General features: G+C 39.5%; 1 protein-coding gene across 1 annotated transcript in view; it reads left to right on the top strand.

Moving 5' to 3' along the window:
• gpd2 (glycerol-3-phosphate dehydrogenase 2 (mitochondrial)) overlaps positions 1 to 16,570 on the top strand; it is a 48,612-nt gene extending 32,042 nt beyond the window's left edge. The window contains exons 9-18 of the mRNA XM_034178049.1: positions 1,759 to 1,903; positions 3,322 to 3,515; positions 3,932 to 4,066; positions 4,155 to 4,330; positions 7,436 to 7,567; positions 7,816 to 7,974; positions 8,281 to 8,393; positions 9,588 to 9,666; positions 9,760 to 9,858; positions 16,418 to 16,570. Of these exons, the coding sequence (XP_034033940.1) occupies positions 1,759 to 1,903; positions 3,322 to 3,515; positions 3,932 to 4,066; positions 4,155 to 4,330; positions 7,436 to 7,567; positions 7,816 to 7,974; positions 8,281 to 8,393; positions 9,588 to 9,666; positions 9,760 to 9,858; positions 16,418 to 16,543 (1,358 nt within the window). The 3' untranslated portion in view covers positions 16,544 to 16,570. The remainder of the gene's footprint in view (positions 1 to 1,758; positions 1,904 to 3,321; positions 3,516 to 3,931; positions 4,067 to 4,154; positions 4,331 to 7,435; positions 7,568 to 7,815; positions 7,975 to 8,280; positions 8,394 to 9,587; positions 9,667 to 9,759; positions 9,859 to 16,417) is intronic.
• Positions 16,571 to 20,526: the final 3,956 nt, after the last annotated feature.

Genomic DNA, 20,526 nt, shown 5'->3' with positions numbered 1-20,526 from the left:
CATAACAGATGCCTGCCCATACCATAACCCCACCGCCACCATGGGCCACTCGATCCACAACATTGACATCAGAAAACCGCTCACCCACACAATGCCACACACGCTGTCTGCCATCTGCCCTGGACAGTGTGAACCGGGATTCATCCGTGAAGAGAACACCTCTCCAACGTGCCAAACGCCAGTGAATGTGAGCATTTGCCCACTCAAGTCGACGACGAACTGGAGTCAGGTCGAGACCCCGATGAGGATGACGAGCATGCAGATGAGCTTCCCTGAGACGGTTTCTGACAGTTTGTGCAGAAATTCTTTGGTTATGCAAACCGATTGTTTCAGCAGCTGTCCGAGTGGCTGGTCTCAGACGATCTTGGAGGTGAACATGCTGGATGTGGAGGTCCTGGGCTGGTGTGGTTACACGTGGTCTGCGGTTGTGAGGCTGGTTGGATGTACTGCCAAATTCTCTGAAACGCCTTTGGAGACAGCTTATGGCAGAGAAATGAACATTCAATACACGAGCAACAGCTCTGGTTGACATTCCTGCTGTCAGCATGCCAATTGCACGCTCCCTCAAATCTTGCAACATCTGAGGCATTGTGCTGTGTGATAAAACTGCACCTTTCAGAGTGGCCTTTTATTGTGGGCAGTCTAAGGCACACCTGTGCACTAATCATGGTGTCTAATCAGCATCTTGATATGGCACACCTGTGAGGTGGGATGGATTATCTCAGCAAAGGAGAAGTGCTCACTATCACAGATTTAGACTGGTTTGTGAACAATATTTGAGGGAAATGGTGATATTGTGTATGTGGAAAAAGTTTGAGATCTTTGAGATCATCTCATACAAAATGGGAGCAAAACCAAAAGTGTTGCGCTTATATTTTTGTTGAGTATATGTATGACTTCATCATATGACTTCTGAGTTCATTTTGTAGTCATCCATACCAATCGCAAATATTTTGGTAAATAAAACAAATGGTAAATGGACTGCATTTATATAGCGCTTTTTCATCTGCATCAGATGCTCAAAGCGCTTTACACATCAATGCCTCACATTCACCCCGATGCAAGGCTGCTGCCATGCAAGGTGCCCACTACACACCGGGAGCAACTAGGGAATTAAGGACCTTAGTGATTTTTTCGGTCAGGCTGGGATTTGAACCGAGGATCCTCTGGTCTCGAGCCCAATGCTTTAAGCACTAGACTATCACCTCCCCTCCCCATTTTGCTGATCGGTTATGCTTTAGATCATCCATCGAGGCTTCTTGGTTATTGAGATATACAGAAAAGTTTATTTAGGACCATGTTTTCCTTGAGTTTTGATCTTGCTCAAACTACTCCAACATTTAATAGTCCATTGAGGTTTCTTGGTTATTGAGTTGTACAAAAAAGTATGTTTTTTGGAAAATGTTTTCTTTGACTTCTGACCAAACTATACTCCAAAATCTAAATGTATGCTGTAGATCATCTATCTTGGGTTTTTGATTGTTGAGACTTTTTTTTAAGTGTTTTTGGACCATGTTTTCCTTGACCTTTGACCAAATTAGTCCAAAATGGAATCACCTCTAGATATCTATCCAAATAATATTCCCACCAGATTTGAAGGAAATTCATCCAGCTGTGGACTTAGCTTGTCCACAGACACACACATGCCAGTGAAAGCAGTACTGTGTTCACTGCTTCACTCACACATGGTAAGAAACAGTGGAGTTCTCCTCTTTGTAAAACCTCGTAATGTAATTTGTGAATATTTCATCCTCATAGGACAGGAGTTTGACATAAGAGCCAAGTGTGTGATCAACGCTACCGGACCATTCACAGACTCCCTGAGGAAGATGGACAATCAGAAAATCAGTGACATCTGTCAGCCCAGCGCTGGTATTCACATTGTCATCCCTGGTTACTACAGGTGAACTGAAATTTGGATTTGAGATGATTAAAGTCATCAAGTTTTACTTCTTTTTTTCCACTCATATATGTGTAAATTGTCAGTTGGCTAAACTCTTATTTGACCTATCATTACCTGAACGAGACAACACTCTCTGGTTAAGATACGGCAAAGCAATTGAGTGGTTTTGTTGAAGTTGAAGTTTTAAAGTTCACCGGAGCTTATTGAGTGAAACCCGAGGGCTTGTAAGCCCTTTGAACAGAACCAGAAATGCCAAGCACCTAATTTTTTCCGTCATTTCTCCCATCTTCCTCCTGCTTCTATTTGCCCCCCTCCTTGTTCTCCCCATATCTATTTTTCCATTTACGTGTATTTTCGCCGCTGCCCTTCCTCTCCTATTGCTTCGTCTGTACCCTGACTTATTTTCATCCCTTCATTTTCAACCTCCAAAGAGGTTATTACCTCATTTTGTTTGTTTGCAGGATTACTTGGAAACAGGTGAATAGATTTTAGTGAAATTCATATTAGTTGAATTTGAAATGTCAACCACAAGCTTGAGAAAGAAACAGTTTTAAGGTGACTCACTATGCATCACTTTATATAGCATTCAGTTTTAATACTGCATATGGTCTTTTAGAAATGTAATTAATAACAAATGTTAAACTAGAGCAGCACTTGTAGTAACAACAGCAATAGTAATGATTATTATTACTGTTGTTGTTATTTTTTGTTTATTTAATTATATTGCACTTCTAAACCACAAACTACATAAACAGGTATGTACATCTACCGGTCATTAACTTTAGAGTGAAAGTCAGTCCCATGACTACATATTGTCTGACCAATATGTGCTATCTAGAGAATAACAGAGGACCTAGAACCAAACCTTGATGGACCCCATAATTTATTGTGGAAAATTAAGATGTAGTGTGGTTATTAAAAAAATAAATACCGCTACCAACCTGATGCATCAGATCTCAACCACAGGACCATAGCATCACCAAACTATCAATGTTTTCACTAAGTTTAAAGTTCATAGAATTGTGCTGTGAACAGTGAAAAAACAAAAACTAGAGCAGGGTTTACAATAATGCTTCCCTTTGCCAGCTGTTAAAAATGCATTTCACTCAGGTTTAGTCTCTTCCTCATACAGCAATTACTACTTTAAGGTATTCATTTTTTAAAGGCTTATAACTGTTTGAGCAGTCTTACTGTCAGTCAACTTGTTACTTGTCATTAAAGGATAAAAATGGATGGCCAGTCATTACTGCAGACACCATCACCAAGGTTCTTAACCACTGTATTTTTTTTTTTAATCACAAATGCATTGGTGTCTACACTCCAAACGTCTTCATCTTCCAAGCCAGGTTCAAACTTTTCACCAAGATGCCGCTACGTGTTAATAATGAATTCCTCTTCTTGATATCTGTGTTCTAAAGTCCTGACAACATGGGTCTGCTGGATCCAGCCACTAGCGATGGGCGGGTCATCTTCTTCTTGCCGTGGGAAAAGATGACCATCGCTGGGACGACTGACACGCCCACCAGTGTGACTGCCCATCCTATCCCAGGCGAGGAGGACATCAACTTCATCCTGAGGGAGGTCCGCAACTACCTCAGCTCTGATGTAGAAGGTAAAAAATCTAGTACATTTTGATGAGCATTCATTGCTCATCTCTTGCTCAATTGCTCATTAATTGGCATCAATTGCTTCTATTTGATCTGTTTTAATGTTATCTTGATGTTGTTAATTTGTTTATTACAACGTGTGCTGCTGCCCTTCTTAGCCAGGTCACCCTTGCAAAAGTGGTTTTGATCTCAATGGGTTTTTTTCTGGTTACATAAAGGTTAATAATAATTCATGGGTGTGGAGCTGTGAGGGTTGAAAACCTTGGTTTTGTTCAGTGTTACATATATGAATATATTTTACAATTTGTTTTGTTAAGAGGTTTACAGAACTCATTCCAGCACTATATGACCAGGTATGTCAAGTTTTTGTTGTGTTTTAGTTAATCTACAAATGAAATGTTTTTCTGCTTTGTGTCTGCAGTGCGCCGGGGAGACGTGTTGGCAGCGTGGAGTGGCATCCGCCCCCTGGTAATAGACCCCAACTCCAAAGACACTCAGTCCATCTGTAGGAATCACATTGTCAGCATCAGTGACAGCGGACTGGTCACCATCGCCGGTGTGTTTGTGTTTCTGCCAGTGAACATCTGAGGAGTCATCTGTTATTACTAATGTCTATTAATCTGTCACATGCTGTGCATTACCAGGTGGGAAGTGGACTACTTACAGGTCCATGGCTGAAGAGACTCTGGACGCAGCCATCAAAGCCCACAAACTGACAGCCAGTCCGTGTAAGACTGTGGGTCTGATGCTGGAGGGGGCTAAAGGCTGGACCCCAACCCTCCACATCCGACTGGTGCAGGACTACGGCCTGGAGAATGAGGTAACAACGTACATTTGCACACAATAAATACTACTGAAAATATCACCTCTGGTCTCTATTTTTGTTCAAGGGTATTGGCTTGCTATTCAGATGTTTTTAATGTTTTTTGCAGTGGAAAGAGCTGAGCGAAATGTCAGCACTAACAATAACAGCGTTTTACCCTTGTGAATGATTCAAACTTCAGACTAGAGCTGCACCAATTAATCGCTAAATTAATCTCCAACTACATTGATAATCTATTAATCATTTTGACTTTATTTTTAATGTCAAAATTTTCATCTTCTTAAATGTAAATATTTTCTGGTTTCTCTTTGCCAGTAAACTGAATATCTTTGGGTTGTGGACAAAACAAGACATTTAAGGACACAAGTTTTGGCTTTGGGAAATACTGATCAATATTATTCACCATTTTATGAACCAAACAACTAATCGATTAATTGAGGAAATAAGTAACAGGCTTATCAATCACTTTGTATCGAGAAGATCACACAGGAAGAATTAGAGAACTTGGCAGAGGATCGGGAAGTATGGGATGAGCTGCTTGGTGTACTGCCACCTTGACCTGTATTCAGATAAGTGGCAGAAAATAAATTAATTAATGAATCTTAATCAGCAATGAAAATAATTGGTAATTGCAGCTGTGCCGAACTTCAAACTTATCTCCTATATGGATTTTTTTAAAATCATTACAGTGCATCAGAAATAAAATAATAAAATTATCAATACAATAAATAAATAAACTTACAATAAAGTGCCTTTTTTTAAGATGATCATTTGTTTTAGACTGTGGAATACTCCAAAGAATATTTCACTTTTGTGGGCTGATCCTCATGATGTGTAAACTGAAATCATGTTGAAACTACTCCTACATTTTATGACCAAAATGCCAGCATGGCTGCAGTTTTAAATAAAGTGCTGTGAATGATCCATCAGTTATAGTCCTCTTTTTGTACCTCTTTCAGGTCAGTATACAGGAGCAACTTGTCTTACATGTGGACATTGCCATCTTGTGGCTATAAATGATAATGCAACATTTTTTTTACACATGAATCGCTTTGAAATATAAGTCACATGACCAGTTAAACAAGGAAAAAGAAAAACAATGTGGCTTACAGCCTGGAAAATATGATATGGTCTGTTCTGGCTATTTGCAGGGTGTTTGCATTTTTCTGTGTTTTGTGTAAGTTTCCTGCAGACATGTTATTAAACTAAATTGATGCCTGTGCTGTAGGTTATATTGTTTTGTGTTCTCTGCATTTAAAAACAGCTTGCAAGTTGAAGAAACATTTGCAAGCGCAGAGTCTGTTGCAGAGGTGATGACGGTGTTGTCTTAATTTTGAATTATTCAGACCTTCGTTGGTCACTGCACCATAGATATTAAATGCTTTGTGCTTTATTGTTGTCTTTTCCAATCAAGAATTAACTCCTTCGGTGGAAATATTTCCTCCACACACAGTCTGTGTCCTCGCCAGTAGCTACACGGTGCTGACATTAAAGCTGGTGCTTTAACAATGCTGACATTTCCACTGCACCAAACACTGGATGCACGTTAATACACGCTCTGTGTTGTGCACTTCTTCAGTGGCATTAAGTAAGGGCGCATTGATTTACATGCAAAGCTACATGCCATCTTTCCAGTAATTAGCTGTGCATTTTCATTAAATTCAATAAAACACTGTTTCATAAAGAAAAAGGACTCTTGCTCCGAGGGCCTGCAGTACACTTACTCCTCATTAGAAGCGTTCTGCACCAGCTGTGGTGTTCTGGAAAATTTTCCTCAAAGGTCACTGTTGATATTGGGTACTGTTTGCCCTTTTGCATGAGCTGCAAGCCAACGGTCTGATTAGCAAATAGCCCTTTTCTGTAAACATGTGACACCTCTTTGACAAACTGGGACTTATTGTTTAATTGTTAAGGGATCAAATCAGTCCTCTGAATAACATGAGCTGTCACTATAATTGATATTAAAAGCTCTTTTTATTTTGCTAAAGTGAAAAAGCAAATGTTTCCATAAAGAGGCTCCAGCATTCCAAGACAAGTCATCAAAACACAATACAGTCCATATATTAGTGTTCCACCTATCTGTCTGCTTTCTCCTACTAGTGCTGGATGATTTCCAGTACTGTGCAGTACAGTACTATGACTAATAATATACATCCCACCAATACCTTAAGGCTTAACTGAAGATATTTTCCCAGAATGAAGTTGTGGATGGATTATTTTAAATAAGCTATATAACAGTCCATGTTTATAATTTTTATGCTCCAGCTCAATTGCGTTTTCTGCCATTATGCTCTGACACTGTCCATTTGGGTGTCTGTCTGTAAACATTTAGTTTCTGCACCAAAACTAAAGAGTACCTTATCTGATTGAAACCATTTCTTGGTGGTGTATTGGAAGAGGCTTGAGGAAGTTTCTTGTCAAAAATGGCTATAATCCATTATCCAATATGGCTTCTACAGATGCCATCTTGCTTTTCATTTCCACGCAATAACTAAAGAACACCTCACCTGATTGAAACCATTTCTTGGTGGTGAGTTGGGCAGGTGATAAAAAGGTTCTTTTTGAAAATGGGGGTCATTCCTTGTCCAGTGTGGCCACCAAGGGTGCTATCTTTATGTTCACTTCTGGGCAGTGACTAAAGAATGCGTCCTCTAATTGAAGCCATTTCTTGGTGTTGTGTTGGGGAGCCTACAGGAAGTTTCCTTTTGGCAAGCTTTTGCAGTACAAATAGACCACATACCATCTTTAAAGGACCAGTCTTTTGCTGTAGAAATCATTTCCAGACTTTATTGTCACCTTTACTATAAATCCACATACCAACTTAACATGCGAGTTGGAGCACCTTTGCTCTTTGCATTGCTCTTGTACACACCATGCTAACGCACCACTTTCTGAATGTCCTACACAGTTGAACCATTTTATTGTGGCTGAATTTTACTTTGAAACCACCAGCTTTGGTGGTCCCATTCCTGATTGGTTTATGATGTGAGCTCACTAAAATGTCTAAACACAAACTCCAGCATGTTGTTGGGGTTCTGCCTGAAGAACATATGGGCTGAAATGGTCACTTTTATCTTTTGGTATCTTTCCCTTGCTGCATAGGTTGCCCAGCATCTGGCGTTGACGTACGGTGGCAAAGCATTTGATGTAGCCAAGATGGCCCATGTCACTGGACAAAGATGGCCAATTGTTGGGAAGCGACTGGTGTCTGAGTTTCCTTACATCGAGAGCGAGGTAGTGTATGGCAGCCGTAAAACAAATTATTATTTTATTTATTGAATGTGTATGTTGTTTTTGCTCAAGCAGTGGACACATTTTAAATTCTTGCCAAACACTGCATCACATTTCCCTACTTTGGCTGTTTGGTAATTAAAACGTATCCTCCCAAGGCTGTAAAACTAAAAGAGGATTCCTCTAAAGAGCTCTTTAATTCCTGTGTTGCCATTGCTATTAGTAAAATGATGGAACGTTCTCAAACACAGGTATTGTATGCAATCAGAGAGTATGCTTGTACCGCCACTGACATCATCGCTCGTCGAACTCGACTCGGCTTCCTGAATGTGCAGGCGGCGGACGAAGCCCTCCCGCGTATCATCCAGATCATGGGGAAAGAGCTGAACTGGAGTCAGGAGCGGAAGACGGTATGGGTTGACATCATCATTCTCTTTCTTTATTATGACATTGTTTTTCTGTAAGAAAATGTTGGAATAACTTGTTTGATTGCATGACAAAGACTTTCTTGGCTTATGTAACTGCTGAGATTATTCTTAGGAATATTGTTTATATTTTAAGGCCCACGTGAGACTGTAAACATCTGTACCAAAAGTGTTTTTATCATTTATTGTTATATGATTGCATTTATGAATATTAGAAGCTGATTATAATTTCCAGTGTCACTGTCAACGGATGTCTTTTTCGTCTTCTGTCTCTGCTGATGTGACATTTAGGCAGAACTGGAAGCTGCTCGGAAGTTTTTGTACTATGAGATGGGCTACAGAGCTCATTCTGAGCAGTTGGCTAAAATGTCTGAGATTAATCTGGATTACCAGGAAATAGTCAGGTAAATATGTACTCTTCCTGTGTCATCTCCACAGCTAGTGTCTTTATTTTGGATTGTTTAATCATGAAATTTATTTAGGTGCTGCTCATTCATTTATCACTGTTGGATGTTATAAGTGGAAGCATCTGTATCATTTCTTGCAGCATTGTGAAATTTTACATTTTTGACCAAATCCCAACAACAAAAAACATTTCCTGCATCTTTTTAATCCAGAAATTGATTAAAACATGTCTACTTTAACATGTCCAGTTTTATGTTAAAATTATTGTTTACAAACCAGATAAAACCAGTTAATAACATTCCATTTAAGGCTTACAATTAAGGATGAACAATTAAGGACAAGCATGATACCACTTTTATGTCTGATATGATACTGGAACCTTCAGTATCTACAGATACTGTTACAAATCCAATAACACATTTACCTGGATGTGCTTTCCTAACCAAAATATCTAATAAAATATCAACTCAAACTGGGAAACAAATATTCTACTCACTTAAAGGAAAACATACATACACCACAACATGAGTCAGAGGTTCAACAGACATTTTCGGTATTCATACGAGTAATTTTGGCCAATATTGGTCCAATATAAACTAAGATATCAACTTGGCACATCCCAACTACAATTTGAGTTGATGTTTTGTTCAATGGCTAGGTTGGGAAAGCACATTTATCAACAGATTAGTTATTTTAAAATGGGAAAAAGGATATCAGATTGGTATCAGTATCTGCAGATGCTGCAGGTTGTAATATCAGGCATTAAAATGTGGTATTTTCTATATCTTTATTGTCTGGCAGCTTATGTCTTGCATAGGAGACTTTGAAGTTAGTTTTTCATTATTCTTATCTGTGCTTCTTGAATCCCCCGTTTCTTATTATTATACCAGTGAACAGCAGATTAAGATACTGAGACTCCTTTCATTCTGTGACTCAGGTCTTCTAATAGCGTCAAAACCAAAACAGTGATGACTCGTGTATTTTTTTAGGCATCTCTGGCTGGACGGTATGTTCTGATGTTACCACAGAACATAAAGACAAACAAAGATTGTAACAGAAAACGCTTCGGGTGAATCGTGTCTGCCAGGCCTCTCTGGCAGGCTCTTAGAGAGTATTCTGTTTCTTCCATTATATCAAAGACCATTACTGCTTGAGGAAGTGACCAAATAAAATGCTGCTTATCAACCCGTCAGGTACAAGAAACGCTTCCACAAGTTTGACAAAGAGAAAAAAGGGTTCATCACCACTGTGGACGTCCAGCAAGTTTTGGATGTGAGTCTTTCGTCTTTAGTCTTCTTTTCATTCTTTCTACACCTCTCTTCATTAGAGAATATTGATCCCTCCTCTTGTATTGCATCTCTGCAGAGCATCAACATCCACATTGATGAAAACATGCTTCACGAAATCCTTAATGAGGTCGACCTCAACAAGAACGGACAGATTGAGATTGATGAATTCCTGCAGGTATGTCACACACTTCTGCAGAAAAACGATCACATGGATCCATGAAAGCTGAGCAGCACTCATAAAGTTGCAACTGTCAAATTATGCTGTGTAAAAATCATGATTTTAGTCTTTGTATACATTAAACAGTGATTGTACAAGTGTAACAAATACAAAAAAGGAATTTATTGGGCTCCACAAAAACCAAACAAATAATCCTGTTTAAAAAGGACACAAATAATTCTCTTCATACATCTTGTAATTAAATTGGACATAATTGAGAACAGATTCACAGACAGTCTCAAAGTGAATAATTGCACTTTTTGTGCAAACTGGCACGAACCTGTAGGTGTCTTCAGATATTTAACTGAGGGCCTCTTTGGCCAGAATTTGTTAATTGTTACATAATTGCTTGCACAAAAACCACCTTAATTTGATTTATTTCTTTACGAAAATACACCAAGTGCCTCTTACATCAAAGATGTGTCCACATCCTCTTTTAGTCCTGTGGGCATGTTGGAGTACAAATAGGGTGTGGCCGGGCACAGACATTTATATTGTTCATCACCAGACAGTGCTTGCTTCTTAGACCACCAGAAAACGTGACCTGCAGTCCAGGACTGTATAAACAGTGCAACAGTCAGATGCATCTTATATAAATAGAGATACAATTTACATACACTCTGCCTGCACATATCATCACCCATCACTTCTAATGGTGTACATTAATATGATGGCCAGTTATGTACACTGTAGGCAAAGTAAAAATAACAATAATAATATTAATTGGAGTGGGAGGAGGGAGAAAAACCCCACATTTAATGTAACTCTCTTTTGGTCTGCCTGGCTACATTATGTGTGTAAAATACACAACAAAACTGACTTAAACACTCACTTGTTGAAACAAGAGGAAACACTCATGGGAAAATAAAAAAGCTTCACCTTGAGACTTCACCTCAGGGAGCTTTGGTGGTCGCTGTCTGCTGTTCAGTCTGACAGGTTGTTGCTAATCCCTTAACAAGTCACAAATTCTTTCACTTGGATCTACTCAGTGGCAGTTTGACACTGAATTACACCACGGGCGTGACCCCCTCCAAGCGCCCCCCCCCCCCCAAAAAAAAAAACCCCACAAAATTTTGCACAAACTGCCATTTTTAATTATTTTATTATTATTATTATTATTATTGTTATTATTATTAATATTTTAGAAGTGTCCCTGAAATTGCAATTGAAATTGACATCAAAAGATCGCAGGCTACAATATAACTCCTATACAAAACATCCATGAATTGCAAATTTGAATAAACATGCCCTTACATGCTAAATGGCTGTCATTAGACACTTTATTGATCTGTCTTTCAAGGAGGAACAATTAGCCCCTTGGTTACTGCCTCGAATTCTGTGCTTGGCACACTTGTAGTTATTTACTGGTTAAACTATGCTTTGTCATAAAATAGAGTTGTAGCAATTAGAATTATTTTATTTACCTGTAACTCGGCTTCAGCCAATTTACCTCACAAAACCTGACAATTTCTCTGACCATTTTGAGTTCAATTTTATGGTGAAATTAGATCTCGTGTTTGTTGTTTAGACCAAATTATAAACATACCAACTTAGCAAGCATCATAGCAAGAAGGCAGTGTTGCTACAGTTACTTTGAAAAAGTAATCCGATTACTGATTACTCCTTGAAAAAGTAACTTAGTTGCTTTATTGATAACTCAATTGTAAAAGTAACTAAGTTAGATTACTAGTTACTTTTTTAGTTACTTTCCCCAACTGCCAACAACAACCCTCTGCCACCTCAACATGACAATGATACTTATTTTGCCAAAACTCACTTTATAGTCACCCTTTCTTGACTTCATTGAAAATAAATACTTGTTTTATAAAAAGTAAAATAAAGACCTCTTTCTTTACCTCATATTTAACTGTTGACAGCACTGTAACAGTAAAACTTGCAATTTCTAACCTCCATTGTTTATTAAATTCTTTGTAACATTTTTCTAACATTTAAATTCTCTCTAAACATTTTACTTGTCGAAATTATTATTATTTTAAGTAGTATTAGTAGTTGTAGTAAAAAAGGCTTCAAAACTGGACCTTTATTCTAGGGGTGTTGTGGGGGGGGCACATCCCTGCCCCATGCCCCCATTCCATCTGGATTTGCCCCTGCTTTGGCGTTTGAGCACAAAGAATGGATAACATGTATTTATCAGAAAACATGACCAGATTTACAGGTAAGAAAGTTTTATTGCATTTTCACATCATGCGCTCCTCAGAAAGAGAGTTTAGGTGCATTTGAGTGGAAAATAGTGTTAGTTGTTGACGCGTCGCGGAGGATCAGCTGTTTTTAGCAGCAGATACGGAGTGGCTCAGCTCAGAATTCTAAATAAAGGAGAAAATAAAGCATAAAAATGTCTTTGTAAAGCTCAGTGCAGGTGTGCTGTTGTCACCGCTGTTGTCACCGTGCTTTAAGAGGTGAGGACGAGTCGTAGCTGCTGCAGAAAACCGCGGATGAAAAGCTCACAACTCGCTTAAAGTGGGCAGTTCAGTCGAACCCCGACCCCCTGCCCAAGGACCAAGTTTAATGCTGCTATCGACCCACAATGCAGAAATAATAGTAACGCACAGTGACTTGGAGAAGTAACTTTAATCTGATTACTGATTTGGAAAGATTAACGCGTAGTAAGATTACTCGTTATTAAAAAAAGTGGGTAGATTAGAGTAACGTGTTACTAAGTACTAAGTAAGTACTACTAACGTTACTAAGTAACACGTTACTGGCATCACTGCAAGAAGGCTAACAAATTTGTTACACCACCAATTAGCCCTTCATTCATGACATGGATACTGTAATCATACAGAGAGAATACATTTGCATGCCTTTATCCTTTGCTCGGTTCTCCTCTTCTTTTCTTTTTTCTAAATTGGGCGCCTGATGGCTTTGACCATTTTTTGCCGAGTCTAGTTCAATACTAATACATGTATTGTAACACCCCTAATATATATAGAATTTTAGGCAGTGGATATTCTTCCATGACCGGAAGAGGACTTACTTTGGCTATTTTTCCAGAACACACTGTGATTGGTCACGCTTGATAATGTCATCACGTGACCCAGTGTAGTGGGTCACTGGATTTTTAATATTTTAGTGCTGTGGTGTCTTTTTTATTTTGCTATTCATAACCCTACCTCTTCCCCTAACCAGACACCCCCCACCCCCCAATCACACTCTTGTGCTCCCGTCACAGCATGTTCCAGACAAATAGCCAAAGTAAGTCCTCTTCCGCTCACGGAAGAATATCCACTTTGACAATTTTAAGCCAATGCATTTTTTTACCCTTTTATAATTTACAGTATTATTTTTAACTTCTTGCCTTGAAATAAGACCTAACTGCACACTGAAGCACACATATTACTGCAGTTTGAAAAGAAGCCTTTTGTCCAGCTGATGAAGATACCTGCTCACAGACAGAAGGTGTGAAGTCGTAACTCCCGAGCAGCAGATCCGACCAGATGCAGCTACTAATTAGAAAGAAGAATCTCTGTCAGTGTCTTCTGTAATGAGGACTGAAATGTCTCCAGGACAACTCTGTCACTCTGCTGCTAAATTACTTTCTCACTTCACAAGGAATCCAGAAAGGAGCCTTTACAGGCATGTTCGATGACAGCTGACTGTTTGGACTTCATTAGTGTGCCTGAATTTTCCAAAACAAGCTGTTTCTGGTTCTGTGAACAACACAGACTTAGACTTGTTTTATTGTCATTCAGTTAAAAACATCACAGATGCTGTCACAGAACTAAATAGAGATGCACTGCATGAATAAATAAAAACAGAATAAAAGGCCAAGGTGTGTGGTAGTGATAAGATGGGTTTGAAAAAACTATTTTAGACCTATTTTCATACCAGTGTCAGTCTTTGTGTTCTTGGCACAGGGTGTGTCATGATTGGCTACAACAAACAGTGTGTAAGTGTGCAGCACTGATGGCAAACCAGTGACGACTTAATCATCACAGTTCAGTGAAAACTCTCCTGCCTCTGGCAACATAGCAAAAACACTGAAGGACATGTTAAAGATTAACTTTGCATAGTAAATTGAGCATTTCCTCAATTAATTTAATTTATTTCATTTATATAGCACCAAATCACAACAAAGCTGCCCCAAGGCACTTCACCCATGTAAGGTCTAACCATACCAACCCCTAGAGCAAGCACACAGGTAACAGTGATAAGGAAAAACTCCCTCTGATGATTTGAGGAAGAAACCTCAAGCAGACCACTCAAAGGGGGAACCCTCTGCTTAGGCCATTCTGTTGACACACTTGACAGTACAAATACAAGGGCTGTCAATAAAGTATAGGTCCTTTTTATTTTTTTCAAAAACTATATGGATTTCATTCATATGTTTTTACGTCAGACATGCTTGAACCCTCGTGCGCATGCGTGAGTTTTTCCACGCCTGTCGGTGCGTCATTCGCCTGTGAGCACTCCTTGTGGGAGGAGTCGTCCAGCCCCTCGTCGGAATTCCTTTGTCTGAGAAGTTGCTGAGAGACTGGCACTTTGTTTGATCAAAATTTTTTCTAAACCTGTGAGGCACATCGAAGTGGACATGGTTCGAAAAATTTAAACTGGTTTTCGGTGAAAATTTTAAACGGCTGATGAGAGATTTTGAGGTGATACTGTCGCTTTAAGGACTTCCCACGGAGCGAGACGTCGCGCAGCGGTCCCAGGCGCCATCATGAGCCTGTTTCAAGCTGAAAACCTCCACCTTTCAGGCTCTATTGATCCAGGACGTCGTGAGAGAACAGAGAAGTTTCAGAAGAAGTCGGTTTCAGCATTTTATCCGGATATTCCACTGTTAAAGGAGATTTTTTTAATGAAAGACGTGTGGACGGGTCCGTGCGTCGGGACGCAGCCGGCACGGTGCGGCAGCACAGGAAAAACACCTCCGTGTTGATAACCATTTGTAAAATCCAGGCGGCTTTTGATGGCTTTCAGTGGAGTGAGTATATGAGAAATTGTTTAACAGCTGGACATGTTCCAACTTGTCCTTAAGGCTTCCAACGGAGGTGTTTTTCCTGTGGCGGAGCATCGCGGCGGCTGCGAGCCGACGCTGCAATCCGCCCGCACGTCTTTCATTAAAAAAATCTCCTTTAACAGTGGAATATCCGGATAAAATGCTGAAACCGACTTCTTCTGAAACTTCTCTGTTCTCTCACGACGTCCTGGATCAATAGAGCCTGAAATGTGGAGGTTTTCAGCTTGAAACAGGCTGACGACGGCGCCTGGGAGTGCTGCACGACGTCTCGCTCCGTGGGAGTCCTTAAAGCGACAGTATCACCTCAAAATCTCTCATCAGCCGTTAAAATTTTCACCGAAAACCAGCTTAATTTTTTCGAACCGTGTCCACTTCGATGTGTCTCACAGGTTTAGAAAAAAGTTTGATCAAACAAAGCGCCAGTCTCTCAGCAACTTCTCAGACAAAGGAATTCCGACGAGGGGCTGGACGACTCCTCCCACAAGGAGTGCTCACAGGCGAATGACGTCACCGACAGGCGTGGAAAAACTCACGCATGCGCATGAGGGTTCAAGCATGTCTGACGTAAAAACATATGAATGAAATCCATATAGTTTTTGAAAAAAATAAAAAGGACCTATACTTTATTGACAGACCTCGTATACAGGAAATTTTGGGAGTCCATGCTGGTGTCCAGGAAGGGAGGCTGGCTGGGGGGGGGGGGGGTGTTCCACAGATCCTGTCTATTTCATGACCACTGCAGAAGAATACCCCCACTCCCACTTCTGCATGGAGCCGCGCCTCAGAATTAAGACACAAACAGTCCTGAATTGTGATGTTGTGGAGTTAATTTCCAGTAAACCATACAATCAGTAAATTACATTTTGACCAAAAATTAGCAGAGCAGTTGAATTTTTGTGAGAGAAGTCTGTCTACCAATATATAGGCCAGGGGTTTGAGTCCACGTGTGCTTCAGGCTGTTTATCTGTGTCGTTGGACCAGACAGAACATCTGTATTGTCCCAGTCCACCCAGCTGTAAATGGGTAGCGGTCTTGGCTGGTGATGGAACCTATGAAGGACTGCTGTCCTATTCAGCGAAAGTCGTAGACATGCTAAGGTATCTGCGAATAATCACGCTATCAACAGGCCTCGGGGCCAGTATAGGAGTTATGTCTCAGATTTCACAGCCTGGAAAAAATCTAATTTCTACTTTTTCCCCTTTGAATGACAAATGATTGATCGGATGATTTTGTGTGAGCACCTGTGTTGGCGCTCATACGACACACCATATGAGCATTGGTGGTTGCGAAAGATGTTTCTGAGCTTTGTTATACCTCTGCCTTCTTCATCTTTTACATCCAAAGAAGACTATTCCACATCTCACAGGATTTGAAGGTGACGGGACAGATGTGAAGCCTCTCATTGTGTAACACGGTTCTCCATTACAGATAATTATTTCAACTGAGAAGAGCAGCTCTGGTGTCATCACATCCTTATTAATCTGACATGTTAACCTTTTCCTGCTTTGCATATGATGTCGTCTGCCTTTTCCTCTGTAGCTCATGAGTGCGGTGAAGAAGGGACAAGTGTCAGATAGTCGCCTCGCCATTCTCCTGCAAAGGGCAGAAGAAACGCTGGATGAGAGGGGGCCCGTGACAGTGGACCGCAGCGGGGGCGGACTCTAAGCCAGGCCAGTTTGTGTACAATGACCAGTGGTTTGAACAAGTGTCTACAATGGTGGGGGAAAAAAAGTGATTATATGCCGATGACATTATTGTAATAGGACCTGTCGGAATGAATGTGGCAAAATCAAGTGTGAAATATCATCTCCTGAGTGTTTTTTACATGAAACTGTAGCTAAGAGTGAACACGCTCACAGGGTCATGAGATTTTTATTTCATGAAGTTGTGCTTTATTTTGTCTGTGTGTCATGTTTATCTGGTGCCTGTGGTGTTCCACACTGTTTATACTGCCTTTTTTTAACACACATATTTGATATTACATTGTCTTTTATACTTTGTCTACATTTGTCTGTAACACTGTAAATACAACATTGTACACATTATTCATACGGTAGCTATCATGATCTTATTGTGTCTCATGTTCAAATATCACTGAATATTTAACGAGTCTACTTTAAGCACACATTCTTCTCATATATTTCCTCAACAAACAGATGTCATCTGAGTGAAAGCTGATCCATTTGTAGGTGTCAGAATATAACGTTTCACTCTTACCAGTGATCTTTTCTGATAATACATGATGAGGTGTCCAGCTTTGGTGATCTGTTTTTTAATCATACTTCGCTTTGGTCTTTGTATATATATAATCAGAGACATTTTTTTATTTTTTTTTTAAAGGTTATTCATTTTAAAAAGTTATTTAATTGCTTGCTGTAATATAATCAGTTAAACGGAAATTATTAGTAACAAAGAAAGACTTATAGCACTTTTTATATGTGGTTCTCCCTTTTTTTTAAACACACCAAAAATAACTGGATAAAATAACTCAATATAGTAAACTGTTGTGATTAATTCTTGGTTTCAAATTCTTTGCAGTTGATCTGTTGGGAAAGTGTCAGTACACGGACCCACAACAGGGGCCGCAAATGAACGGACAATGAAGAAAGTCAAATAACAAGGCTTTACTGTTGTGAACACGCACAACAAACACAACAAATCACAATTTCGGTCTCAAGTTAAATTCCAACGGTGTCGTGTGGGCAGGCTCGACGATAGGAGACGTCTGTCCAAGACGAACCGGAACCACCCGATTTCCTCTGCCACCGAACCCCCGGGATACTGAACCGCCAAGTCCCGAACTCCCAGGTGGTCTCTGCCTCCGCTCGTCGGATCCGGTACTGCTGGCGAGGAACAGACACAGTCAGACGGTGTGTGCGGCTGCACCCAACAACACGTGGGTGGAAACACCACCACCTCCACCTCTAATCAGACAAACAACACTGTTAGTAACTAGAATACTTATCGAATATGTTCCTTTCACAATGATGAAGGGCTGGCTGAGTTCGTTAACTCCTTGGTAGAGCGATATCTCGGCAATGAGGTGGAAGATGCCGTCCTGCTGATATACCTCCTCAGTGATTGGGATCAGCTGTCTCCAGTGATAGATGACAGCTGTCATCCTGGCTGCTCCCGTAAGGCGGCAGCGCCCTCCGGTGCCTGGAGTCCGCACTCCAGGCAGGGCGCCCTCTAGTGGTGGTGGGCCAGCAGTACCCTCCTCTTCAGGCGGCCCACACAACATGATCATTATCTGAAGTCTGAAACTCCAAGAAATAATAAGAAGAATAGGAAAATAAGAAGAAAAAGAATACTTATTATTATGGCACTTTTTTTTACGTGTTTCCGTTTTTTTTACCAGAACACAATACATTGCTTCATGTTACGTTCAACCAAACACAGTTTATAGCTACCATGACTAATTCTTGGTTTCAAATTCTTTGCAGTTGATGATGGTCTGAAGTCTGAAACTGATAGAAGTTTTAATATTTAATTTATTTATTTATATAGCACTTTTAAGAAGAAAACCAAAATTTCGCCCTCCTTCCTAAGTGGCCTACACAATAAAATATCAAAAAAGAACAAAACAAAATGTTGCATCCATAAGATCAATTAATGACATCAAAATAGAACCATAAAACTAATTATAAACTGCACAAAATAAATAGGTTTTAAGATTTGCTTGACCAAGTGTTGACTTTATTTCCTGGTGATACGGCTCAGGCTTCAGTTCCTGTGTGTTTTCGGGGTAAAATGCTGCTCGGTTGGATTCCGATCAGGTGTTTGGCTTGGATACTGCAGAACATTCCACTTCCGCTGTTGCTTTGGCAATACTTCGGTCATTGTCTGTCTGAACTATGACAGCAGTTTGAAGCATTTGATTGAATATGACTAGTTAATAAATCCTGTTTTTGTTTTTTTTTTCTTTCTAAATTTATTCCACTGCCAGTTATGAAAGGTTTTGAGGATTTGCAGATTTCCCACACTGAAAAAAGAGAATGTTTGAACCAACATAAAAAGTGTTACAATTTGTAAAAAAAAACCTGAATGAATTAAGTTGTTTGAACTTAAGTTTGTAAGTTAGAGTTGATTTAACTTTCAACTTAAGTTCAAACAACTTAATTAATTCAGGTTTTTTTTACAAATTGTAACACTTTTTTAAGTTGGTTCAAACATTCTCTTTTTTTCAGTGCAATGGTGACGGAACCTGTGTTTGTACCCGCGCACTGTATATGACATTAAGCATTTGCCAGATACTTATATTGCCATATTATTGCTGTATTATATTGGCATATTGCCGTATCTGGTTGCCATCAGCTACTGTTAGCTTGGATGTTATATCAGTCATTGCTAATTAATAACACATATGCTAATGCTAACCATGTTTAGCTTTTTTTTTAATATAGCCCTTTAGTAGACAGATATTCCACATCAGAGTAACAATGTTGGGTATAAATAAAATAGCATTATTCAGAAATCTGGGAATTCCTGCAAAGCATGTCAATAAATAAAACCAGTTGTGCACACCACAACGTGGCACCATCACGCTTTACAGGTGAGATGGTATGTTTTGGAACACAAACCGTTGTTTCCCTCCCATTGTGCCACAAGTTAATCATTTGTCTCACTTGTACGTAGCACCTCACTCCACAACTGTACAAACTTTTTTTATACAATTACTTAGTCTGACTTTTATACTGCCTTGAAAACACACACATTGATGTTACATTGTTTTTTATACTTTGTCCTATATTTGTCTGTAACATTGTGTGGAATACAGTGACTCTGACAAAACTATGGCTACCTCCTGGAGGGTGTTTTGATCTGACCAACTGCTGCGACATGTTTTATTTTTTTTATACGTGATATGGCCTCTTGGAGCTTCCGAGCTTTTTTTTTTTTTTTTAATGAAACTGCAACTAATATCTTTGCTTTCTTGGTGTGTTGTGTTTGGATTTTGGACAGTGATTTTGTAATGCCTCTGTGCACCACTACAAATAAGTTGGTATGATTAAAAAAAGATGTGCTTGTAGTGTTGAGTTTCGGCTTTAAATTAAAGGAATTAAAGGTATGATTGAAGCCACCAAAACACCCATGGCTGTTTCAGCTTCTGTGGCTGTGAAAAACAGTGCAACTTTTTTTTCTGTTACACTGCCAGTAAACAAGGATTTTCATAGTAGAAAACAGATGAAATCAAGGTTCTGATCTCCCTTGTGCCGTCTGGCAAACTGTAACTGAAATTTAACACTTTTTTATTTATTAATTTATTTATTTTGGGGGGAGAAACTGTCTGTGCCGCTCTACCATGACAATATACAACCCCTGGCAAAAATTATGAATCACCGGCCTCGGAGGATGTTCATTCAGTTGTTTAATTTTGTAGAAAAAAAAGCAGATCACAGACATGACAAAACTAAAGTCATTTCAAATGGCAACTTTCTGGCTTTAAGAAACACTATAAGAAATCAAGAAAAAAAGATTGTGGCAGTCAGTAATGGTTACTTTTTAGACCAAGCAGAGGGAAAAAAAATATGGAATCACTCAATTCTGAGGAAAAAATTATGGAATCATGAAAAACAAAAGAACGCTCCAAACACATCACTAGTATTTTGTTGCACCACCTCTGGCTTTTATAACAGCTTGCAGTCTCT

This window comes from Thalassophryne amazonica, chromosome 1 (genome assembly GCF_902500255.1).
Source record: "Thalassophryne amazonica chromosome 1, fThaAma1.1, whole genome shotgun sequence".
Classification (NCBI taxonomy): Eukaryota; Metazoa; Chordata; class Actinopteri; order Batrachoidiformes; family Batrachoididae; genus Thalassophryne; species Thalassophryne amazonica.
The sequence above is the reverse complement of the archived record's forward strand: the minus strand, read 5'-3'. Positions and strand labels throughout refer to the sequence as shown.